Below are 27,607 nucleotides of genomic sequence, written 5' to 3' on the forward strand. Positions count from 1 at the left end.
CGCTTTGTCTATCAAAGGGCAAAGACAAAGGGCAGAGACTCCATGTACTGTACGTGCTTTAAACCACAATCTAACCTGCCTACTTCAACTCGTTATTGAACTATGTTCTTTCTGTCTTCTGCCTGCAGGGACAGTGCCCATGATCCACGCGATGTGACTCGCGATTTGTGAATCCTTTTGCTTTTCTCGAGCAACACACGCTCGGTACTCCGCTGCAAAAACATAAACCAGATCATACTAACCAGGGTAGCTGACATCAGAACGTCGTTGACGTATGCAGCTGTTGAATGGGGGGCATCTTGTTAAATAATGAATTTGTCTCGGATCACGTGAGAAAGCCTCTAAATTATTCAAGATCTTTTTGCATCCGCGATCTCTCCCGACTATAGCTGCCATCCCCGGATGCGGGCAAATACCGCCTTGAAAATGGATCTTGACAAAATCATCGTAATCCATTAATCCGTTGGGCGGAAAGCGTGAGTGCTTTTATTTTTCTAAATAAGATTTTATCTATTAATGTGAAAATGGCGCAGACGGACGATTGTGTGACCCATGTGGCGTTTTGTGTGCATATACAAGAACGGAAATGCACAGAATCTCCTCTGAAAAGGCACCTGCAATAAGTCTTGCTTGGGTTTGGCTTGTTCTTCTCTGAGGCGATGCTTGTCTGAACTGCAGCAGAAGCCTTAGTTTGAGGCTTGAATTTTGGAATTAATGAAGGTATTTAAAGCTGCGCTTTTAAAGCTGAACAGGTGTACTTGTGTTACTTTGCATGTAAATACAGTATGTATGTCTTTGAGTATGTATTAGAGAGAAATACTGTTGTATTAGCAAAAATATAACATTGCTGAATGCAGTCGGTTGAATTCAGTTTTATTGAATATTTTTTATTAACCCAACTGGGGTGGACAATTACACCTCAACAGAGGGGAAAGTCAATTATTTAAACTTAGAGCTCCGAGTGTTGAAACTCTGTGGGGAATGAAATTTGATATAGCGTCTCGTTTACCAATTTTGCACAAAGGGGGTTATAGACCTTATGCCCTAAAACAGTGATCATATCACACGTTTACGATGTAAAAATGATCGTTGATAAAACTGTAAAACAAGATGTGTTGAGGTCAAATTTCCCATAGCATAAATATATGACGAATCTATTTTCTACTTACTAGAGGATTGTTTTGCACACCCACTCTAAAGCGGATAGATCTCTTCTTTCGGTGTTTAGGACAGCTGTTTTTTTTCAGGTATCTCAATTGTGTATGGCAGCATCCCTAGGAACCTAATACTCAGGTTTCCGCTTGGACAAAATAGCTGTCTTCGCTGTTTTCCACGATGGAATATCGTTTCCGCAGCTCTATACAGCAAGTGCAGGGTTGGTTGGATATTGAACGGGTAAGACAAATGGGACTCTCTGGATAAAAGGACAATATAAGTGTCATCAGTATTTTAAAAGTAAACCATCGGTAGCAGGAGTTGACCAGACGCAGGCCTGCTGTTTTCCGACGCTTCTTAAATATCTCCTTTTAAGAGGAGCTGACCGTGGTGCTGAATGTTGTGGTAACCAGCTCCTCGAAGAGCGAGTTTATACTGTATGTACAGTATACATACAGTTATTATGTATGTAAGATGTTAATTTTCATCTGTGGGCATTAACATATTTATACACATTGAGGACACAAGTTTATACATAGCGAAACATTCCCCTCTGTCGGTATTCTTTTTATAACCTTCTGACGGTTTTTGTAATTAGAAGTTACCAATAGTTCATGTTGGACAGTAGCTATATACTGTATAGTGACTGGGCTCGCTTATCGGTCTAGGACGTATTAACTAAATAATGTCGTACACAACACAACCTCAGATTTACTTTATTTAATCATATATCGCATTTAATCGTTCTAAAATGAATACCAGAACAAGATTTCCCTAAGAGGTCACTTGGTTCTATTTGAATGGACATTCTATTTTAAATGTTTATTTTTTTATTCTACTAAAAGTCTTAATATATTGTCATGCCAATATTATGTATTGTTGATAAACGTTAAATTATCTTATTTTAGTCCCATAAGAAGATATATATAAAGCAAATGCAGTAATAATTTTAGTACGTTTTAGCTGTAGATGAATGGTGCAGGAAAGATTTTCTTTTAAATTGCTGTAAGGCTTCGATTCGCTCAGAGATTTCATTCTGAAAATGAATATAAAACGAATACAGGAGGACCTCTGAACTGCTCCTCCATTAGAATTCGCGAAAACGCTTGTTTGAACCGTAAGTTATTTTAAAGATTAATCCGTAACCAAAATATGACGCAAATGTCTCCATAATTCCGCCCGTAACTTTGCTTTAATATAAAATGAATACGGGTAATCGTGCAGGTTAAAGCTATATTAAATATTTGATATAATGGTATAGTTTTAGATTCATATCTAATTATCTTTCTGCAGAACAGGGGTACATTGTTCAAGTCTCTCCAGACAATCACTGCTGGAGGGTTTGGGCGTGCTGAGAAACGTTGCTTTCATCTTCCGAATATGGCTAAGTGTATCTGACTCAAGGTTAATTAATATGTGTCAACTTCAGCTGCAGTAGGCAAAGCATTGGATGCATCGTGCCAGCCAAGGTGATGCCTCACTGTCAATGTTAATACATAAATGCACTGCTTGCCCTTGGATTCCCTCCAGTCTTTCCATTAGAATAACCAATTATTTGCTTCTAAAAAAGATATCTGTAGACTAACACTGCGGAGGAGTCCTACTTTTATTTTCTGAATGTAAAAAAAAATGTCGTGCTTCCTTTAAAATTGCATATTTACTCTGACATAAACTCTGACTAATAGAGGTGTTCACTTCTGAAGACCAAACAACAATCACAGCTGAATGCTTCTGTGTTTGAGAGATCTGTATTGGGCACAAAACTATTCCTGTAAGAATGAAGAACTGATTGCAGAAAATTAAAATGCATTTTATTTGCCTTTATTGTGCACTGCCATCAGTACCTGGTATGCTTTTTAGCTTAAAGTAGTATTGGTGTTTCCTAAGCTGTTGTTCATTGATCAGGAACTCTCAGGGACAGAAGGTGTAAAACCTATTTCAGAGGCATTACTGTGAGTTCATCTAGTGTTGCTAATAAAAAGACAAAATGCAAAAATGCAGGTGTGTGGCTCCTCTAACCAAAACATTTTTTTGTGAATTAGTTGTTAGGGATTCCAATACAAAAGCTAAATTAAACTTATTGTGCTTTCATGATAAAGTTTTAAACATTTGTTAGAACTGACATCAGTGCAGTCTTCAACGAACACTTCCAATTGATTTGAAGAAAAGGGGATTTTTGTGAGCATTGATGGAAAATGTTTCACAACAGCATTTAATTTTGTACCATATTTTCACTTGTACCTACTATTGCCATGATTTTTGTGTTATACATTCAGATAATATGTTATGTTATTCTGAGAAACATAAAATGCTTTATATGTTAAATGCAGTGATTTTGAGAACCATATTACAAACGCTAAGATATGAAAGATACAGCTTCGTCAAATTTGTTGGAATGCTCACTGTCTTCTCATGGTACAATACAACTGTGTTTATCTCGCTAGAAACACACAACCCACATTGTTTTCTGAAGGGTACACAACGCAGATCCCTAGAGGCAGAAGATTTGCTTTTTTGAGGTTCAATGTTTTAAAAGTAACAGGGTTAATTTATTATCTTAAATGTTTTATTTCTGGGAAGAAAAAATCTCCCATGCCAATTTACTAGAAAAATTAGTCATCTGTTTTTTGTCTAAGAATGGGAAAAAAAAAACAATAACTTCCGTCTGCATTTTCTTTTATGAAAATCTTCAGATGTTTTTGACAGCTGATCTTTTAACCCTGCTTATGTCAGCAGCGAGTGGCTGACTCACCCGTTTGTGTCTGTGACTGAAATATGAAACCCCAGCAGTGACGTCAGCAGGTTGTCTGCAGAGAAAGGTCTAATGCAATCAACGGCTCTTCATCAGCCAAGCCCATCTGTATCTCTATCAGCAACCTATTAAATAAAGAGACCAGATGAGCACTGTTTGCCAGTTCTGTTTTCCCATTATAATAGTTATGACTCCATTGTCAAATTACAGTACATTTCAGAGTCAAGATAAAATGGGAAATCAGAGGTACTCTTTGCTGTTTTTATGTTGTTGTTTTTTTTGCTTTTTAATGAATTATTGCCATGTATTAAACACTACTTAAAATGAGCTAAACTGTATTGTAAAGACCAAGCATGGTCAATTCCACTGCTATCACACTAGTGCTTAGTTAAACGGTGCTGCTTTTTCTTGTGTATAGCTCAAAGTGGCATCATTATAAAACACTGTTTAAAAAAGGTATCAAAAACTCTCATGTGAAGCCATTACATTAATAACATTTGAAGTCAGGTTCAACCATTACTGACATGTCACTGTGAGAAGACGTTTCAAGCCTTCACTTTTTTCAGATGGCATCTGCATGAGGAGGAAGACTCTGATAAGCCTGAGTGGTAGAAAAATGCACAGCTCTGCTGCAATAATATTGCTTGACCTCATTGTTTTGCTTAGGTTTACAGTGTTCTAGCCAGCTTTCATACAGTATAAACTGGCACTACAATTCAAGAGAGTTCATTTTCCTTCCTGTCAAATAGGACCTTCAGTTTGTGCATATTAAAGCCCAGAACCAAAGACAAAATGAGTCACATTGGTATGCTTAATCAATTTAGTTATGATCTTGAACTTGCACTGAAATACAGGCAGGGACATAACATTAAGGCTGTAAAGCATTCCTTTTTACCTGAAATAGAGCCTAAAATGGGGCACGGTAGGAATTGTTAGTGGAAAGTGCCTGCATTTAGTATTATGTTTTGAAAGGCAGAATGTTTCAATATCTGTTAAAAAAAAACTACACATCAGTAATTGCAAAATGTCTGGAAACGGTTTTTCCGTTTATATTTAATTTAATTTGTTTCATTGCTAGATAGGGATAGACTGTATAAATGAAAGATTCTGCAAATGTTTGAACAGAACCATTCTCACAGAGAAGACAGAAACCCCACCCCTTAAAAAAACTGCAGAATCATAGGGAGAACTAATTGCTGTGCGGCCTCTAGCATTTTCACAATGCCTGTCACACCGCTGAACATTCAAAAGAGGCTGCAAACAAGCGCCGACAGAGTGTCTCAGAACCACGCTAATGAAGTACAGTTTTCTGGCTACACCCTTTTCTTTGCTTTGTCAGATTCTTGGTTGTGGAAGATGGTGTGGTACTCTCTGCAGGTGCAGTTCCAGCTGTACAGAACCCTTAATGCTTTGATATTACCCAATAATTTGAAATATCACTAGATTCTCACAAATAACTAGACCCTTCAGATTGATAAAAGCTTCAGTTAGTTGCATACATGTTATCCTGAAGGAATGTGATAGTATTTAGTGTTTTGAGGTCTTTGTTAAACAAGTTTAGATCATGTCTACTAACAGATTAGATGACATCAGCATTAGGAACTTGGGAGGCATTCACTTTCTCTGTAATTGGCAGCACGTGTTTCCTTACATAAAACTCAAAGCTAAGGAAAATGGATCTTTTCCCTGACTAAGGCTCCATTGTTAATGAATACACTGTTCAGTTCGTGCGCAGATTGGGCTGGGCTGTCTCCTAGACTGGATACATTAACACCTAATTTCATTCAAAAAGAAATGCTATCTGTGAGATAATTAATTTGTCCTTGCCATTGAAGAAAAATATGGGGCATGTGTCCTTGGAAAAATGTGATTCATTTCTTAGGTGAGGTAATTACCTCATCAGTTATAAAACAGTAGTCTGCATATGGGATTAAAACAGAAATTATCACATCTTTATTAAGAAAGCATTAATTTTTGAAAGATTAAGGCAAGATTGTGTAAAAATATTAAGTAATTGTGCAGGCTGTAAAATGGCATTTTGCAGTGACATTTCTTGGCATCTTTCAAAATTCATGCCCCCTTAAATCTTCTCAAGGATATCGATGAGCAGTATGCCTTTCACGCATGCAATAATGCTAAACATTGTGCTGAAGATATGGCAGTTTTATTGCCATTTGGTCTTTGTTTTGCCAAAATTGTCTTTATTTCTTAACCATGTTTTATAACTTCCAATGTTTGTTCAGAAATTTCACAAGACTGCTCGTGATCCAAAATTAGTTGGTGTTTTGTCACATCATGTGTTTTTATCTTTTTACCTTTATTTTTTCCTGTATTTTTCCATCCTCTGCTTTTCCATCCTGTATTCTTATAGAGCATGACAGCAGAGAGGTGAATTACAGGAAGGCCAGTTATCTCTCATTAAAATTGCTTCCCATTTATTATGCTGCCTGGGAATCCACCCACTCTTGTTGCTGGCTTAGCTTAAACAGAAATAACATCAGGGAAATGATTTCTCCAAGATGAGGCAGATGATAGGTGCTGGTGATATGCACTTGTAACCTTGTAGAAGTAAATTCTCTTTCTTTTCTCAAACACAGCCCACATTATTTTGCAACACAAATACCACAGGAGCTGAGACTGATGGAAATTGAAGCATGTTTTCCCTTGTGGCTAGCCTGTGTTTCTATCACGTAGGAAAGCAGGTGCTTTATTTCAATATGTTCATAATGAGAGAGTTTACCGTAAAAAGGGGATGAGATTAGTTGAGGTTAAGAATTGACATAATGCACAGTTGCAGAGATGATATTATAGTGTATGCAGTGAACCCAACCTAAAACACAAATTACTAATCATGTTTCTGAGCTCTCATTGCATTCTTATTAGCTACACTCCTTCTGTAATTATTTTGAATGTTTTTCAAGAACAGCTCTTCTTATTAAAAAATCTGTGCAAGTTCAGACAGATCATCGATGTTGCCTACAACCAGGAAACTAACACTCATTCACAGCAAACCGGTCTTCTGTATTAGTGCTGTTTTTTAAGAAAATATTTTCTGAAAATCATTATTAGCTCTTTCCCAAGGACATTTTTAAACTTATTACACCACAGCTTTCAGATGTGTCCTGAAAGAAAAGTCTCTCTTTTGTTTTGATTTGCTGTGAAACCTTATACAAGATGAAGTTAAAACACACCTGTTCTTGTTTCCAATGTTGATCTTTGTAATAAGACATTCACGTTTAGCTGCTGGCTCCCAAAATGGCCAAGAGCAGCAATGACATCCTCAGATACATCCATACTGAAAAAGTCACTGAAAGGTGTTGAAGCTTTATTGCCACATGGATTTTCCATTACCAGTTACTGTTGCAGTAACGGTGCACAAAGTTTTTCCAAACTAATGTTTCTGTTCTTTTCTCCATTCCTTCAGCAGAAATTAATTTTCTGGGTGAAAGATCAGGGTTTTGCTCTCTGAGGAGGCTGACTGCTGTGCCGGTCTTCTCAGCACAGTTGTGCCTTGAACTCTGACTGATGTTACTCATTTCTGTTCTCCTCCATGTCAATGACAGTTACTGAAGCCTATCAAGAACATGCATTTAGCAATATCAAAGAGTTTTTGGAAACCATAGCCTGACATCATCTACTTCTCTCCTGATATCTGAGCTACAATACAATGCTATAAAGACCTTTTCTTTACATGGTAATCAATTAATCTTGAAGCAGTTCCAAAGGCTAAGGTAGACCATCTGCTTTTTGTCTATAAATAGAGTGGTGTGGGGCTCACAAGACAATTGTGCTGTTCATGGTCTGCAGTGTCTGGATCTATTTTTTTATCATTTGCAAAATGTTCACCTTCTAGGTCAAGAATGTAAAAGAAACACACCATGAATCATCCTACAGTAGGTATTCTGTTGTTTCTAAGAAAAATAATGGTAGCATGATTAAATATCTTGATTCTTTATAGTTAGGAAATCTTTTATATTATTGTTTTTATCAGTACTGCAAACTGGATGCATTAAACCTAAGCTTCCTATTCTATATGTAATTGATTGCTTATTAAAATTGCAAAGAAATCCTCAATAGGCTGATGAGACATGCAGCTTAAGATTTTTCATATCTGTCTTATGCTTTTAAAGTTGACATTAGCATATTCATTAACATTATAAAAGCCTATTGTCCCCCACAGACATGAGCTGAGGCACTTTGCAAATAATGAATGATCAATAAATAAAGAATGCTCTGAGGAACTGTGATCAGACACAACATATTTTCAGTGTAAATTGGCAGCTGCTATATTACAGTCAGAGAAAGGATTACCTTATGACTTGCTTTTAATTAATTTGTGGGAAAGCAACTTTGGATATTTGTCAGGTAAAAGCAATTAGTTTGTCAGATACTTCAGCTTAATCAATCTAGACAAACTTGCATACACCTGTTACTACAATACGATACTGTTATTCCTCTAATTTTACAGTGAACACAGACAGCATCTCATTCATGTGTATTTGCTTTTGATAGGAAAAATGAGAACATGTCTGAAATTGAAAGCTCTGAGAAGTAATTAAATGTCATATGACTTGCTCTCATGATCTAAAATATTGATTAGGTATTGTACTTGTGAAATTCCCACTGAGGTTAAGTGGTTTTACCATACATGGACATAATGCTCCATATATGGACGATAATGCTGGAAAACACAACGGCTGAATTTTTTCATACACAATTATTTGCTCTGGCAGATCCAAAATACCACTAATTATTTACAACGCAGACAACACAGCACTTCACAATCTGTGGATTTCCCTTTTCTCTCAGTTGACAGCAGTACTAATTAGTGAATGTCTGTAATTACATGTGTGGGTTTAAAAGCCAGGCACAGAGCATGTACCCTGGTTTATCTCCATCACTTGACTACCTGAAAAGTAATTCCCAGCTGGAAGACTTGTGCATACTGCTGGGCTATGTACTGAGAAGGTGTATAGATGCTTTGTTCTCTTGTTTAAGTAAGGTATCAGTCAAACGTTCTGGTTTATAAGAGAATATTCTTATATACACTTCATCATCTTTTGTCATATTCTGCATTTTCGTACACAAAAATAAGGATCATATGAATGAAAAGCAGCCCTTTTGCTCAAGTTTCGGTGTGCTGCTATTATTGATGTATTTTCAAAGCCTGTGTGCCTTCTTCAGCAATAAGCTGCTGCAATGATCTATTTCCAAGTCTAATGAAGAGGGTTACCATAGTGACAGGGGGTTTGTGCAACACGGTTATAATTAGATGTATTTTGATTTGTCTTTGTTTTCTTTTAAATTAGGAGGATTTTGGTAGCTCAGAATTAATGACAGAAGTACATTTTCCATCTGTTATCAAAATAAATTGACCTCTACTGAGCTGTCTCAGTGCTTCTTTAAGACAGGTAAAAGTCTTAGTTGTTATTATATTAGGTTAATTTCAATGTTGATTCGTGCTATCTAGCAAAGTTACTTTTATTTGCACTCATCTACAGTCCTACAAATGAAGCAGGTGTAAATGATAAATATTTAAGACCCCAGAGTTTTTATTAAATCCTACTAAAACAACATGGATAAATCATCTACTACTGGGGAGCGATCTGTATTTATGTATAGAGGCGTTGGATAGAAGAATGAGGCATTAAAAAAATCTAAATCTGCTACACGGCTTCTTCTACCTTTAAATTTCAAGTGTGTTGTTTTTCTTCATCTTAAAATGATTCCTGTTTGAGTTCAGTCAGGTTGCAGTTCTTTGGATCAGGAAGGAGAGCAATGACCGTAGTTGGTGGTTCCTTTGCATTTAATAATAATAATTCCTGATACTTAAATAGTGCTTTTCAGGACACTCCACTGAAAGAGCTTTACAGGTAACTGGGACTTCCCTCAACCACCTCAACCACCACCAGTGTGCAGCCCCACCTGGATGATGCAATGGCAGCCAGAGTGCACCAGTATGCTCACCACACTGGCGAGGAGAACAGAGTGATGAAGCTAGTTAATAGATGGGGATTAGTAAGAAGCCATGACTGGTAAAGGCCAGGGGGAAGTTTGGCCAGGAGACCAGAGTAACACTCCTACTGTATGCTTTTCGAGAAATGCCCTGATGATCATAGAGAGTCAGTACCTCGGTTTAATGTCTCATCCGAAAGATGGCACCTTTTTTTTTACAGTATAGTGTCCCCATCACTATATTGTAGTATTAGGACCCACAAAAACTGCAGGGTAAATGCCCCCTACTGGCCCCAAGAACACCTCTTCCAGCAGCAATCTGCTGAGCTTTGGTGCGTTGCCAGTTTTGAGCTGCAAGCTGATTTGTAGTACCGTCGTAATCTGCCATATTGTGTCAGGTATCCCTATCCCTATCCTGCTCCTGGTCCAACAGAGCATGTCATAATGAGATGGAGCTACTCCCAGGCCTAACAAGACACCCTTTAGTTGGATATCCCGAGTTCAGTCAGTTGAAATAATGGTAGGCTGGCAGTTTCAACACCACAAAAATTGATTATTATAATAATTGAGTAGGTAGGAAATCAGCAGTTAGCAATTAGGCAGGAGCTCGCAGCTCTGAAGTCTCAAGAAAAGTCTTACCCAAAGTAAAATATTTTCACATATGATGTTGGTTATGTGTGGTTTAAAAAAAAAAAAAAGGCAAGCGTCCACTATGCCTTAGTTATTAGTCCAGCTTTTGGAAGTTAGGCACAACCTCACATAATTACCACCCACTAATTAGAAAGGTGGATTCAGATTCTTTGCAACCATTGATTTAGCCGTACTGCCTTCTACACCCTGTAATTGTCAGGCAGTTAGCTGTAGCACCAGTGAGACAGCAGTATCAAGCTGCCATTCATATTAACGGTGTTGGCTCCGATGTGAAAAAAAAACTTTGGGGGCCTAGTAGTTAATTTTTTTAGCATTTTGATTTTATTGGATCTAGTTAATATTTTTGTCTATTGTCTTTCTTTCACATGTGTGTTTTTTTTTGTTTACTTTTAAAACGGAGCTCACAGCAGCCTGCGATGCATCTTTGTCTTCTTCTACCCCTTCTTTACAGGTGGATTTTAATTGTATCCTCGGGGCTCGTTCCTACATTTTTGCCACTGTAAACTCTGCGAGCACAAAGCTGTAAAGAGTGTTGACAGCCGGCCATTAACAGCACTTAATGTCATCCTGTTTGTTTTCCAGAGAGCTGTCATTAAGGAGAGGGACGGCCCATCGCACCATGCGGGTCCTAGCTGACGGGTGTCTCCTGTGAAAGTGAGGAAGTCGGAGGACCCTTCGCTCAGCAGCTCGTTTGACTCCAAGAGAGCGCCTCACGTTTTCCTTTCGTAGCCTGCAGGGGATATCCATTCGGCACTCCGCTCCACTGCCCGAACCCCCCCTGTGCCTCCTGCAACTGGGGTAGAAAATGAGCGGGGTTTTCGCCAAGCTGGACCCCCGGAGGATTCAATGGGGGGCCGCGTGGTACGCCTTCCACTCCCGCATCCTGCGGACGAAGCCGGTGGAATCGATGCTGGACGGGGCGGGCGCCGGCGCGCCCCACGGCACCAAGCTGGCACGAGTGCTGACGACGGTGGACCTGGTGTCCCTGGGGGTGGGCAGCTGCGTGGGCACGGGGATGTATGTCGTTTCCGGCCTGGTCGCTAAGGAAATGGCGGGGCCTGGAGTGATCGTGTCCTTCATCATCGCCGCGGTGGCTTCCATTCTGTCAGGTACTGTAGCTCTCTTGAGCGGCCTTTAAAGAGTGAACGATTAGTGAGGGAAAAAGCCGTTCTGTGCCGCTGGTTGTCATGTAGGGTGGCACAATGGTGTGGCGGTCTCTGCTGCTGCCTCACAGTCGGCGGTTTCTGGATGTGATTTCGGATGGGTGCTGTCTGTGTGGAGTTTGCTTATTCTCCGCGCGAATCCCTGCCACATGTGCTCTTTTTCTCGAAAGGCATATTTGTTGGGATAACTGGTGTCTCTGAACCGCCAGTGTGTGTGTGAAACCCTGTGATGGACCGATGTGATAGACTGATGTCCCATCCAGAGTATAGTCCTGCTTTGCTCCCCAAACACCCCTACATTGCTGAAATTCTTACCAGGAGTGTCTTAAGTGGTTTTCTGATAATGAAGGGTTATTTAGTCCATTTTCCACAGCATGAAACTGTAGAATACTCCATTTGTTTGTACCAGGTCTGTAGAAGTTCTTACAAAATAAAAAAAAACTGTCTTGAAAAAGTCAACTAAATAATGTCAAAAACAGTTAAAACTGATCACAGATCTGTTAAGAAGGTTTTTTCTGTGTTTTGTATGTAATATTTTACATTTAAAATGGTTAAAATTTAGATCACAGAAATGTCAGCATGTTCTTTTGGTACCAGAATAAACTCAGAACATTATAAGCTCTGTAATTATATTGTCCTTCATAAGAGCTCTTCTCATTTTCTAAATTATAAGCACAATTTGTATTAATTTTGCTTTACTTCATTTATGGTAACATTTACTGTAAATACCACTAAATACCAGTTTAAGGCTACTCGTGACCTGTAAAAGACACAGACACTAAACCCAGAATCAGTTAAAGAGATATACAATTCTGATGTATTTTCTCTTACCATCTAGCTGAAGCTTCTCATTATATTTATGGACAGGAAATTCAGCCTGCACTCTAGAATTGAAGTAGAGTCTATCAGCTTTTTATTTTAATTTCCCCTACTGGAACACATGATGCTCCATGTAAATAATAAAGCTCTCAGGCATTTGCCTCCCTGTCCTGCCCAATTATGTGGCAATCACTATAACATGCTCCATCTACCATGAAGTACCCTGCTAGAGCCTTTTTAATGGCAGCTCAGAACAGCTGATACAGATCACTCCACTTTCTCCCCGGAAACTCAGTTTGGTAATATCAACACTCCTTAAATGCAAGAGCCCTCCTGCAAGGCAAAGATAGATAACTGTTTAATAGTAGGTCATTTGTCAAGGGAGCTTTAATTCACCCTAGATAGACTGTGTGTGACACTCAGATTTGCTGATCTTTAGCAAAAGCCTTATTACTGAATCTTTTTTAAATACACATGGCTTGGTCAGTCAATATTAACCACCATTGTTCTACTTAAAAAGGTATTTTGAATGAGCGAATGATTTTGTTTTAGCCGATGCAGGCTATGTGTAATCAAGTGTCATCCAGTGTTCATGCACTTGTTAATGTACCCCCAATAATTTTCTTTCTTTCCAACACTTGCTTTCAACAGTGCTTAAGATGAACTTCTCTGCCTTTTATTGTAAACTGGACGTAAGAAGACAGTTGAAGGTTGAAACAGATTTGAGCTTTAAAATCCTGTAATGCATTTGTTTAGGACAAGTTCTTCACTTACCTGTTCAAACAATGTACAGAGCTATGTCACAGCTTTATTGGAACAGCTGTATTGGTGTTTGAGGTAATGCATACTGGCCTTAATTTAACATCATGACACTAGAACTCTAGTATTACCTTGTCTTCCTCGGCGAAAAGCATGTTAAAGAACGTTTTCACAGGTTCCCAATTATACTTACCACCTAATAGTAAGAAACATTCTTTAGGTGTCAGAGAGAGGTCATTTTATCCTATATCAATAGTCAGACAAATTTTCCTTAAGCACACTAATAATGTAAGTTCTCCTGCAGAATGTAAAGCACATCCATGTTCAGCTAAACTCCTTGATCAGCTGTCTTACCCTTGAGTCACTGCTGTTTTTCCCTTTACTTTCACTGCGATTTCTTCCTCAGGTGTGTGCTACGCCGAGTTTGGCGTCCGCGTACCGAAGACGACGGGATCCGCCTACACCTACAGCTATGTGACCGTTGGGGAGTTTGTGGCGTTCTTCATCGGCTGGAACCTCATCCTGGAGTATCTGATTGGGACAGCGGCCGGCGCCAGCGCCCTGAGCAGCATGTTTGACTCCCTGGCCAACCACAGCATCAGCCGCTTCATGATCAACAACATCGGCACTCTGAATGGGCTGGGTAAGAAAGATTCCCCTTCCTCACACGGGCGGTTCCTTGCGTTGCTTTGGGATTGTTACACCTCCTTCAGTTACAAAATCTCTCGTATCAATTTAAGCATTTGAAATTCACCCTCATCAGAGCTCGGTAATGTTATGAAAGGAAACAAAGAGCAAACAGACTCGATCATTTGGAAACTACAGAAATACCCTTTAATAGAACTCTCCATCTGTCTCCAAGATTTGAAGGTTTTCCTGAGACACTCTGATCTTTACTTGTTTGTAAGTATATTGCTTTACGGAGATCTCCTAGCAATGACCCAATGAATTAAAACATTACTATAAAAAGCTTTGGGTTATTTTCATAAGCTTTTCACTGTACTTATATACTTCTGTCTCCTTCGCTCCTTTTTGTGCCTGTGTGGTTTTTGAATCTGCAAACAGTTCCAGCTTTTAAAGAGAGGCTTTATTCTGGCAGCAGCAGCAGGTGATTAAAGGTGTGTGTTAAAAGCTGTCTGCACAGTGGAGTAGAGTGCACTTTGCATTTTTTTGTATTGAAAAGGGAACGGATAGCTTGGGATGAGTTCAGATGTCCTCATTCATGTGAGGTCCCCTTTCCACAATAAAATGCAGTTTAAATCAGTTTTCAAGGATTAAAGGATGAGCACTGTATAATAGCTGGCTTACACAAAATTCAATTAGCAGACCCTTTGAACAGTGCTCGGGTGCTTATCTTAATTCCTTGTTACTATTTTGGAAAGCATAACACTCACAATATAAAACATATTTTGTATGTTTTGGGGTGAAATGAAGCAAAAATGAGACAAGAAAGTTCTGCACTGGATGAAATTCCCCCAATACCTCATTAACAGTTTTTAAAATGTCTTGTGTATGCATTTTTAATTGCAAGTCATTTATCCACTACTTGGGAGTTGCCAGTTCTCAGTCAGCTTGTTTCAATATCAGAGTGTCTGCACTTTGACAAGAGGGAGAAAGATGATATGCAGGCCTCCAGTTTCACCTCAGCTTTTATTTCCAAACTGAGAGTCCAAATAGTCGACAACAGAGCCAAATCAGAGGGCAATGATGCAACTGCTCCTGATGACACTGTAATGAAAGATAATTATCTACTACCTTCGAAAATGAACCATCAAAACTTTTTACTGTGGTACAGGCTAGAATAAAATGTTTTACTGTTGTGGCTGGAAAATTGCATGGTGCCCTGAAATAACATTTTACAAAAAGAAAACGGAAAACCTTTCTTAGAAGAAGACTAAGTGCACAAATTACAGAATGTGACATAATGAGGGTTTGTTTAGGCAGGAGATGATTAAAGTCTACAAAGACGAATGATTCCATTCAAGCTAGCATCTCATATTTATGAATATTTGGTGTTGTGGTCTGCCTGCTTGTATGTGAGTTAGAGATGATTATTTATTTTCATTCTGTCTTGGCTTTGAATTACAGTTTTTAAGCAGAGGTTAAAAATGACAAATGTACTCTGCTTGCAGTGCAGAGCTGCAGGTGGAATATGTAATACATTCTGGGCATGCAGATGAGAAGATTCTGATATAGCTCCCTTAGTATGTTATGAGTTAGTCAGGGCTTATACATCCGTTGCAATTTATCTTATCTGGTTGGTATGGGAATCTTCTGTCATCAGTCAAAATATTACCTACTGTATCCCAGGGGAAGGTGGCTGACCAGAACTGAGGACGTAAGCTCGGTCTGTCTGGGCAATCCCCTATCCTCCATTAGCTGATAACATTTTGTCAGTTAATTTTCTTTGAGGCAAAAGAGAACTTCCACTTCAGTCGATCCCAGGCAAGCTACCAGTGGTTCAACTATGTAAAAAATAAATATAACTTTGTATATTTCCTTTTATCCATATCCTTACAATAATTTACAACAGGCATAGGAGTTTGCTGTCATCCAGACATTTCCTGAACTATCACATGAGAAACGACCCCGGGCTCACATGCACTGTAATGTAACAGCCATCCTTGAGCAGTAAGGGAAAGCAATTCTCTTTCCTTTTCCTGTGAAAAAGAAGTAATAAAAAGTGTCAGAATTCATTCATTGCAGCATCCCCTCTGATCTCTGTCGAGAAAATTTAAAAAAGTTAATTTGGATATCTAAGATATAAAGCCAAAAGGTAATTTAAAGACTTGTGAATTACATATCCCAAAGGATCATTGCAGTATTTTAAATGAGAGATCAATCAGATTTTTCTTTTTTGTAAACAATGTTTTCAAAGCCATATCCTTCCCAATATTAGAAAGGTTCTGTGTGGGAACTTTTTTCTGGTTTGTGTTTTTGTTCTCTGAGGCTGAGTCTTTGTTCACAGAGGCTGAATAAAATATTCTTTAAGTGATTCAGTGCGGCTTTTTTTGTGGCTGAGCGTTTTTAAGATGGTGGCCTTGTGGGTTTTGTCAGATTTAGTGCTCTGAGACGATGAGGGTGTTTCCTCTGGGTCTGTGTTATATAATTGAACTTCAGTTTTTTAACACTCATTGTGTTCACCTCATCCCTAGGTAAAGGAGAGGAGTCTTACCCTGACCTCTTAGCCCTGGTGATCGCCATTCTGGTAACAGTGATTGTGGCGCTGGGGGTTAAGAACTCAGTTGGCTTCAACAACGTCCTCAACGTCATCAACCTGGTGGTGTGGGTCTTCATGATGATCGCTGGCTTCTTCTTTGTCAGTGGCTCAAACTGGGACAATGGCAGGTTCCTGCCTTATGGCTGGTCAGGGGTGAGTTTTCGGAATTCAGCAGTGGATCTGCTGTTAACTTTAAAAATCAAATCAAGTCAAATCAAAGTTTATTTATCAAATGCACAACAATACAGTGTGCAGCAGTAGTTGCTGGCAATGAAATGTCTTTTCTGTGAGCTCACAAAAATCACAAAAACACAAAAATCACAAAATTAAGGTTACAATCACAAAAATAAGGTTACAAAAAAAGAAGGTTACATAATAATAGATGTAATAGAAATTGAATAAAACTCAATAAAAACTCATCAACACCAAACATTGGAGAGTTTTTCCAACTCTACCTCCTCCAGTCAAGCCAGCAGTACTTGGCATTGAAACTGAGAAATACTGATTCCATCGAAGTCATTAATGTCTTTCCAGATGTCTGAGTCAGTTCAGTTAAACATCTGAGGCCTGTTCTACTTAAAAAAACAATTTTAAAAGTCACACACTAGAGTCATTGGTTAAGTCTGTATGCAGGAGGTGGTCCTGCTGTCACCCCAAAAATGCAGTATTGTTTGACTTTTGAGACTCTCATCATAGGAATAGGCCAATTCTTCTTATACACACTATGCTGATTTTGTTGTGGAAAGTTTAGCAAATGTGATTGCCATATTAACAAGAAAAGTAATTTATTGTGATTATGTGGTTTAAATGTTCTTAAATGTTATTAAACATAGATTACAAACTATAGGTGGTATATGCGCACATATGTACTTTAACTAAAATGTTGAAATGCTTGGCAAACCTAAAAAAGCTGCAGAATGGTTGATCTACTTCTGTTTAGAAAATGGGACAGCAAAGAGCTAGGTGACTAGATAGACAAGATATCCTGTTTTTATTCAACTCTCTTTCCTAGAGGTCCAGAATGAACACTTCTGCACATGTCTTTCTTTCGCACTCGTCCCTGCAGTCTCTTATGTATTCAACCCGATATGAAGCAAACGCCTGACAGCAAGGTAACTATGGCAACGTATTTTCCAGGTTCTGCAAGGGGCAGCCACCTGCTTCTATGCGTTCATTGGGTTTGACATCATCGCTACCACAGGAGAGGAGGCCAAGAGTCCCAACACCTCCATCCCCTATGCCATCACAGCTTCTCTTGTCACCTGTCTCACTGCTTATGTCTCTGTGAGTATATATCTCAGCTACCTAACCTTTCCTCTGAGGTCTGCACAGTGTTTCCCCACAGCACCTCTCAAGGAAATTGTGCATAACTCAGCCTATTAAATATTTGAATGTAGCTTTACACTGAATTTAGGTTTAATTAAGATCTATGTATCTTTCAGAGGAAATGTGTAAACACTCAATTGTGTCTCATATGGTACTGGAGGCATTCATGGGGATGCGATCCCCAAGGAAGCTCAATAGCTGTGAAACTCTGCTATCAACTTAATGTCTTTCTGAGATAAAGCTGATGTGCTGTAAATTAAGGCAGCAAGGCAGGCTGATTGCGTATTAACAGCTGTAGAGAACCTGCTGTTCTGTTAAAAAAACATCTGTGGATCAGTGTGAGATCATACATGTTAACTGTTTCTTACAGTAAAAAACAAATCCTGTAAATCCTCATTTTAGCTTAGTCCTCAATCTTGTGAGTTACATCTTGTGCCACTGATGGAGCATCCTGACAGCTGCAAAAAAGTGGTTCTTCCATGAGAAGGTGGATACACTGTTAAATAAGAAGCTGGAGACTATCATGAGGAACGGGAGAATCCCACACTCGAGGAGGCCTAGGACTCAATTCAGAGCACAAACACGGGAAAGCTGACAGGTCCCAGACAACAATACGTCTCCCTGTCTTGACATGTCCAGCCATGTTTGCTCCACTCTGGGACCTGGAACTGGGCAGCAGTGTGGAGCAGAAGATAGGGTCCTTGAAGTGTACCTGGAAAGTGCTGATTAATTAATTTTCTGACTCTTTCCCAGCACTTCTGCTTTTCACAGTTTTACAGCAGTGAAATTCAACAAAAAACTAGAAAGAAACTACTGTAAAATCCTGGGTTTGGTGTAGGGTTTTAGGCATTCATATGAAGGGAAATGGACCTTTCACTGGCCGATTATCAAACATTATTGATGAAAAAAAAACTAGCAGACCAAAAAAAAGAAGAAAAAGAAAAAAGAATAACGGACACAGCGTGAACCTTCGTTCTTTCCTCAACTGTCCACACCGCACTTTTCCCTGGGTCAGGGATTAAACAAGACTTTACTCATGCTAAACAAGTTACCACATACAAAATACTGAATATGTTAACCCAAATATGTCTCACAATTCAAAGGAGGATCTTAGAGGGTATTCTTGCACTAAAGGGGAAAGGGGGCTAATTCAACAAGTCACAAAGATGAGAAGAATCTTCTAACATCACTGTCACGCTTTGTATACACTAAATGTAATTTATGCACATACATGTATCCAGGTGTAATTTCAGTAGGTCTGTCTTCACCTTACCTCCTAAAATTATACAACTGTCTTGGCTGCAATTAGATCATTTTCCTAACATCTCTAACAACAATTCCTAACAACTAGCTATAAATTCTAGTTTTTTGTAAATCTAGAATTTAGTTCACATGTATCATGTTGTGAGCCATTTTCTTTGATTTTTGCATATCAGATTATTTTTGTTAAATTACTGTGACTCAGAATTTGTATTTTCAGTACAATTTAATTAAACCAAAACTTCCCTTGCTTCATCTCTGAAGTGTAAGGATTTGTTCCTGCTGCTGACAAAATTCTGCTTGTTTTTATTCTGTTGCTACTTTAAATTTCATAATCTTTCAATCCTAATCCCACTGCCCAACACAGCCCATGAGCAGATGGAGAATTCCTGCCTCACAAAACAATTATTTAAAGTGTTTTGAAAAAGCACTCAATACAGCACAGATAAGATGAAGAGACCAGGTCCTGCAGAAGGGGACGGTTAAGACATTATCATGTCATTCAAAGATTCTGAATAAAGTTACCTGATATGGTATCTGCAGTGTGATGCTTCATCAGGAGGTTAGACTGTGAAAGTGCCGGAGGCTGAAATCACTCTCATAAGACAGTGCCAAGGCTTGTTATGGTCTCTCTGCAATCACTGGCATCCAAATTGAGCAAAGATTCAACATTTTTGCTGAGATGTCCAGAGTCGTAGTTTAATCAACCCGAACCCCAAATTCAGCAAAAATGAGCAGCATTTTTCTGGATTGTCATCACGGTGACCAACCGACATAATGCCATCTGTGAACTTGCAAACCCACTGTGGCAATCTGCCCATGACGCCTCATTTTGCTGTTAGTGCTTTAATCGTGATGAAAAAAGCAGAAAAGAATCAGTTAAAAATAAAAGAACTCAAACCTCAGAAGACATTTAAATTAAGGATGATGGATTTTAATAGCAAAAATCATTGGATTTTATTTTTTTTTTGTTGTGTTTGTCCATATCAATAATACAGTCTGAAAGCAATCATTTGAAGACGGATTCCCTCATGACCTATCATGCCTCCTGCAATGTATTGTATTTGAGGTTTTTTAAATTTAGCTGTTGTGGCCAAAATACATTAAATATTCAAGCAGCAAAGATTATTTCAAGCAACTTACATTGTACAACCTTGGTACAGGCTGTGCCAATTTTATTTGTCTGTCTGGTCTCATTCTATAGGTGAGTGTGATTCTGACTCTGATGGTGCCCTACAACGACATTGATGCTGAGTCCCCCCTCATGGAGATGTTTGTAGTCCATGGTTTCCAGGCTGCCAAGTACATTGTGGCTATTGGCTCCATCGCTGGACTGACCGTCAGCTTGCTGGGCTCCCTGTTCCCCATGCCCAGAGTCATATACGCTATGGCAGGAGATGGGTTGCTCTTCAGGTGAGTTTAAACTGTGCTGCTGAGACTGGCACGTTTCTGTGTTTATAAGTAATTCCAAACCGAGGTATAAAACACGAAAGATTGCAAAATGCTCTGCAGGACACAATAATAATTGAAGAAAGTAATGGCTGAGAAGTGACGTTGATTTTGTTAGAAGCCCGTAGGACCTCTGAAACAGAATCGTTTTTGTCTTTCGTCACACCTTGAAGAACCGAAAGGCAGCTCACCATTCTGATGAATGTTTTCAGGTTCCTGGCTCACGTCAGCACTTACACAGAGACCCCCGCCGTGGCCTGCGTGGTTTCTGGCTTCCTAGCAGCTCTGCTGTCTTTGCTGGTGAGTTTGCGGGACCTGATCGAGATGATGTCGATCGGCACCCTGCTGGCCTACACCCTGGTGTCCGTGTGCGTGCTGCTGCTGCGCTACCAGCCAGAGAGCGACATCGACGGCTTCGTCAAGTTCCTGTCGGAGGAGAACACCAAGAAGAAGGAGGGGATCCTGGCTGAGTGCGAGAAAGAGATCTGCTCTCCTGTCAGCGAGGGCGAGGAATACGGAGGGCCACCCACCAACACCTGCGGGGCCAAGAACCTGCCCTCACTGGGAGACAACGAGATGCTGATTGGCAAGTCGGACAAGTCCGCGTACAACGCCAACCACCCCAACTACGGGACCGTGGACATGACCTCGGGGATAGAAGCCGACGAGACTGAGAACATCTATCTCATCAAGCTGAAGAAGCTGATCGGGCCCCGCTACTACACCCTGCGGATCCGCTTGGGCCTCCCCAGCAAGATGGACCGGCCCACTGCCGCCACGGGTCATACCGTCACCACCTGTGTCTTGCTACTTTTCATCCTCATCTTCATCTTCTGCTCCTTCATCATCTTTGGGGCTGACTACATCTCGGATCAGAGCTGGTGGGCCGTGCTCCTGGTAGTCCTCATGGTCCTGCTCATCTGCGCCCTGGTCTTTGTCATCCTTCAGCAACCGGAGAATCCCAAGAAGCTCCCCTACATGGCTCCCTGTGTCCCCTTCGTCCCCGCCTTTGCTATGCTTGTCAACATTTACCTCATGCTCAAACTCTCCAGCATCACCTGGATCCGCTTTGCAGTGTGGTGCTTTGTGGGTGAGTGAGCAGTTGACAGACATGTCCTGTCCCATTAGCCTTGGAAATGTACTGTGTTCATAGGATAAGCCCTGACGACAGGGGAATTTTAAAAAATAATACAGCATATGAAGTTGCCAGGTACTCAAAGAAAAGTGAAATGTAAGTCACGTTACCCAGAACATAGTGATTTCTAAAACAGTCTAAATGTCAGTGATTCATTATGGGCCATTATGGAGAATTGCTCTGTGGTTGATTGTTACTTACTTGTTCCAAGTCACATGGGGTCTATCTAGCCTTGATGAGTACACAAACAATACAGTATACAGACACAATTTTTCCTTTTTAAATTGGTTAAAATAAAGTAAGAAGTAACTTTTCTTTCAGCCCTACAGTTCTTTTACAGGTGTTTTAAAGATTAAGGCTTTATTTTATTTCTCAAATGAATAAATCTTCAGGCCGCAATTGGAATAGATCTGCTTATGAATTATTGGTCTCTGGGTTGCATAGTAACAATGTTCTCCGAAGCTGGTGACGCAAAACCACGCCAGATATAATCTGGTAATAATGAAAAGGACATTTAAAAAAATAAAATTAATTTTAAAGGATAAAGCAGACCTAGATATTTTGTTTGTCACCCTACAAAAAAGCAGAACTTGATAATAAAGTCTCACCAGATGGGATTACAAAATTCAAGTTATGTTATACTTAAAGTTGTCAATAACAAGAAACATTTTAATTCCTATTTGCACTGCAGTGTTTGGCATTATTTGGCAATGGAAAGAAGTTTAATTTACTAAAGTGTTTTATAAGAACAAGGCCAGAGAAAATCTACCTTGTTTTTTTATATCATTTGAAAATGATCTATGTATAAATACTATTGCCTTATGTTTCAAGATCCTTATTTAACAGCCATGCAGTTATAGTGAATCAAAGATATTCAGACTGTATTTTCTATAGTTAGACTTCATGTTGCCCTATTAAAGATACATGTTCATTACATAATAATTCTTTTCATCTTTGCTAGCAATCCTTGTCTGAGATTTTGGATAAATCTCTGCTAAAATGAGATGTAACCTGCTTCCAAAAGAGGAGTGGGGATTTGCCTAACATTTTCTTTTCCTGACAAACTATTTGAGTTACTCTGTAAAGCTGGATATATTCCAGACAGTGCAAGACTAAAAACTCTTGGATATAGCACTGCATACAGGATATCATATTCTGACAGAATAAATCATATAAGTAGATGAAAGTAAATGACAAACGTAGCTATTCACCATTCTTCTGTGTGTGTGTATCTGTCTGCGCTCCTCTACAGGTGTACTGATATACTTCGGCTATGGTATGTGGAACAGCACGCTGGAGATCAGCGCCCGAGAAGAGATTCTTCACCAGAGCACCTACCAACGCTATGATATGGATGTGGATGACAGCTTCACTGTGGACGATGGCTTCTCCTATCCCCAGGAGGAGGGTGGGCAGTACCAGGACTGGGGTCCCTCTCAGGACAGGGGTTACCAGTACCAGCAGAAGGCCATGCCTGATGCTGTAGATCACAACAGGACCTCACAAAGTAGTAAATCTAAAAGCAAAGGGAAATCCAGCAAGGGGTTTGAGGCCCTGATCGCGGACGACGAGTTAGATTACTCACCGGAATGAGAATGGGTCTGAATGGATCTGTTAAAGCAGAAACCCTTGGGCTAGAATGTCAGCTTTCTATTTTATAGTGATGTTGTATTTAATTTCCATTTTTTCGTCATTAGTTTGTGCTATTTAAGTGGCCTGCATTTGCCACCTGGAAGGTCTATTACTGAGTAACCTTAAGATAAGAAACAAAAGCATTGTCGTTTAACATTGATTAACAGTACAAACAAGACAGAAGTCAAAATGTAAGAAGGAATTATTCAGGGATAACTCATTCTTTCATTTATGCTTTAGTCCAGGGAATCTTAGTTCTTGAAAACTTTGTGTATACCTGGAACAGTACAGGTTTGTATTTTTCTGTTTAATCTGGTGAATCAGAGTACTCTAGTAAGGAATTTCCTCCAGGTTCTTCCTGTTCCTATGACTGTCATTGGCAGGATACTCTTCCAGTGGTAGAATCTGGGTGGTTTCCTGTTACAGTATCTGGCTCAGGTACCTGTAGAAAACAAATGGTCTGAAAGCAAACAGGTAATGAACTTGCATAAAGTGCAGTAGATGTCAGAATACTGGGAACCTGAAATAAGAAAGTGTAGCAGTCTACAGATGTTGTATGTGGAATCATGCAATTTGTGGTAGGCTCAAGCAACAAACCTTATTTTATGAAAACTCAAGTTTTCATAAACAAAATTTCATTCTGACCAGATATATTTTAATGAGAGTTACAGAGTATCCTGAACTTTGAAGAGGGTTAAACTTGCTCTGATTACCCTTTGGAGAATTACATATATTTTCATGTGTTACAACACTAATCATGCAGTTCCGGAATTCAGAGCAAGGCAAATTTCTGAAGTTTCATGTTATCCTTTTAATAGATGGTTACTTTATGGTAGACAATACTTAGTGGAGAAATAACTGATTGGAATTTTGAAACACTTAAAGCATGAAAAAAGAAAAGTACAGATTTTTCTTTGGCTTTTTTGTGCATCAAAATAAGAACCCTATTTTTTTTTCTTATTATAAAGGAAAGTTAAAATACTTTTCTTCTCCTGCCTTCACATGAGATCTAGCCCAAGGGTATATGTGAAAACAAATAGTAATTGGACTTTGCTTGCAATAGTGCCTTCATCTGTCAAAGTGTGCTTTAACTTGTTCCCAGTATCCATTATAGATTTCTTATACTGTGTCAAGGGAAAAGGCAGGGGAGTCTATGAGGTGTAATTTTTGTACTGGTTTCTTTGTGCAGCTGTCTGTCATGTAGTACCTCTCATCTCTAGCTCTACATCTGTAACAGTGAATGAACTCAACCTTTGCAAGCAGGCTATTCCATGTAATGTATGTAATCAAACCTACATTTGCTTGTTGATGTCCCCTCTTAAATGAGCTAAAAAAAAAAACAAAACCACACACAGAACAAACAGAAAGCATGAATGGGTACCCTTTTGCTTTTGCTGAATGCTTTTTTGGAGTGCAGCGCCCCGTTGTACTTTCATCTCTGTGGCTAAGGCGTTTTCCCATCAGCCTCACATACCTGTTTCTCTGTGTGTCATGTCTGGCTCTCGGAGTTTGTGTGGTTCTGAGCAAGACCAGATGAGGCCCTGAAGTGACTCTTTGATGCACCACAACCCTGTCGTAGTCAGGGAAGCCTTAAGGAATTCTAATATTTGAAGAGCACTACCTTCATATCACTAATTTATATTCATTACCCCATATACATGTAGTACACAATTTAAAATTACCCGGCACGGTTTTGCAATGTTCGCATCCCACATGTACAGGATACATAGCAAGCTATTGCAACACCTCAGTGTAGAAGGAACAGTCCCTGTTCCATTTCTCATTAGTAAAAGGAGATGTTATGTGACTGTTTTCATAAGTCACAATCAATTTTGTAAAATGTATTTCTGAAGTACTTGTTAGCACTGAAAAAAGACAGACAACACACAAGGCAGAGCTGAGAGAAAATGCCGGAGGTGATATACATTGCGTTGTATTTTAATGATAGTTGTGTTTTCCAGTCATTTTCAAAACAGAACATCTAAAAGCATTTTTACTTTAGAATTTTATTATAATATACTAATATTTATGCTTTAGTTGATCATATACCCATTGGGAGACAACGATTATGGTCAAAACTCATTACAAAGTGCTTGTTTGAGGCCTCAGTTGGTGTGTGCTTAGCTGCATTTTGAATAACCACTTTAGCTGGGAATTTTGTTGAATTTGTAGCATGTTCGTAAACACAAAGTACAGAATAGATGTTTCCTTGAAATGTTGCATGTCTGGCTACTAAAAGATATGTATCTAAAATAAATGCAGTAAATAAGGGCTTCTTGAGAGAGTTCAGAGCCCATACTGCGTTAGTCTGTTTACAAGGCAAGCCAAAGTTTGCAGTTTTTTGTTTTGTTTACTGTACCTAGACAAATTCACCATTAGATTCCTCTAGAATGACAGTATGGACACAAAAAATAAAGATGTATTTTTTTACAGGTGTTTCATAATAATTCCGATGCTGTCTTCCCTCAGAAAGGGTAATATTCTTGCCTGGCATGGGCGAATTTTTACACAGGTTAATTCAAGCTGTTTGAGCAGAATCTCTGGGGCTGACTTCTGCAAAGCAGTGACAAATATATATATATATTTTTAATGAAGCCTTTTGAGCTGTAAGGCTCAAGACTTTTTTTTCTTCTTTTAAGATTGCAAAACGTAGATCTAGGAGATGATACGAAATAACGTAGAATTGATTAGCAGACCTGAAAAGGTGTAAAGACTATTTTATTACAGATACGATATTACAAAAAAAGAGAACACAAATGTTGCCACTATTGCTTTTAAAGTCAGCTACTATTTGTTTATTTCCTTTCCAGGGGGGAAAAAGTATCCAGTTGGACTTGTATACTGTATTTGAGTCATTCCAGTTTTTTAATCTTTGTTTGAGACTGGCTTATCCTGCAAATGGAATACTTCTATTTCTGGTGTATATTTTGCATTTCTGGTATGATGTTCCTGTATTATGGTTTGCTTATTCTACATGTGTGGTTTGCTCCTTTGGTGTAGAATGAAATACTGATATTGCCTAATGCAACAATGAAAGTTATTTATTGCAGATATACTATACAGTGACTCTTATTTTGTTTTTGTTGCTCTGATGACAAAATATATCATGACTTAAGACACTTAAAATAAATACTTCCTGTGTATATTTTACTAAATGCAAACAGCGGGCAAGTTCTCTTTCTTCTTCTGCGATAGCATGCCTTGACTACTGTACTTGACTCTAATTAAAACTTCCCACCTGGAATGAACACGATTATAGTGCAATGTCGACTGTGAGGGGTATTGTCTCTCCAGTTTAATGTTTTTCATTGAATGAAGACTGTAAAGCAAAACCTTGTGAAGAAAAGAGATAAAGAGGAGCTCATGGCCGAATCCTGTGCCACACAACCACTATTAATGTGCATCATTCATGACTGTTAATGACTGGGACCTGTGCAGAGGCATCTTGAGTCACATCCTCAAACCTAAAGAGCTTTCTAATGCAAATGAGGTTTGCTGTAAAATTCCATCTGAACTTGTTTTTCAGGACACTCACTGGTTCACAATTACTCAGGTGCTCCATAACCCACTTTCAACCATTCATCATACTTCAGGCAGTGTTATCAGCCAAGAAATGCAAAATCACTATAAGGGAAAGTTTGAAAATTATTTTCAGGTCTTTGTTTTTTGGCCACCCTTTTGTAATGAATTACTCAGTGAAAAAAAACTTCATTATAAGCTATCTGAATATATAGGATAAAAAAAAAACATTTTCAGCCTAATTCTCAGAATGACAGTTACAATATGTAGTAATAGGTTCACCAAATTTCAGTTCTTTCATAGAGGTAAACACACAAAGCATGTTTATGTGTAGTCTGGCATGAATATGGAATTAGATGTCCAGACCCAGCAGTAACTGAAATTACTTTAAATAGTAACCTATTTCCACATGTTATTTGCATCAATTATAAACATATTCTAATTTCTTCTCCCACTTTAGATGTTATGAGAAACATATCCAGAGGGATTAGTGTCTGTATTAGTGTCAGTCTTCTTTTTTTTTTTTACTGGAATCAAGAGCTTAGTCACTGTAATTAGACACAATCCAATTTCCTCTCATGGTGGATTTCTTTAATGTTACAAAACAAGCTTTTCCTGGGTGATTCCTGATCTGTAAAGAGTGTGAAGAAGATATTTTATAATTTATTTTACATAGCATTTACATTTACACAGAGAACAGAATGTTGCTCTTAAAATGTACAATATTCTGACACACTGCAGTAGCTGTAAGTAATATATAATATTTTATAGTTTTCAAATAAGCTTGAGAGTCAGGTAAAGATACATGCTAA

General features: G+C 38.9%; 1 protein-coding gene across 1 annotated transcript; it reads left to right on the top strand.

Moving 5' to 3' along the window:
* Positions 1-358: 358 nt before the first annotated feature.
* LOC148836721 (solute carrier family 7 member 14) lies at positions 359-26,432 on the top strand. Its single transcript, XM_088913612.1, has 8 exons — positions 359-476; positions 11,096-11,622; positions 13,661-13,897; positions 16,410-16,627; positions 17,612-17,758; positions 20,265-20,473; positions 20,722-21,599; positions 22,897-26,432. The coding sequence occupies exons 2-8, from the start codon at positions 11,319-11,321 to the stop codon at positions 23,235-23,237; spliced, it is 2,334 nt and encodes a 777-aa protein (XP_088769738.1). The 5' UTR covers positions 359-476; positions 11,096-11,318; the 3' UTR covers positions 23,238-26,432.
* The last annotated feature ends 1,175 nt before the right edge of the window (positions 26,433-27,607 follow it).

Source organism: Atractosteus spatula, chromosome 4 (assembly GCF_055471065.1).
Source record: "Atractosteus spatula isolate fAtrSpa1 chromosome 4, fAtrSpa1.hap1, whole genome shotgun sequence".
Lineage (NCBI taxonomy): Eukaryota > Metazoa > Chordata > Actinopteri > Semionotiformes > Lepisosteidae > Atractosteus > Atractosteus spatula.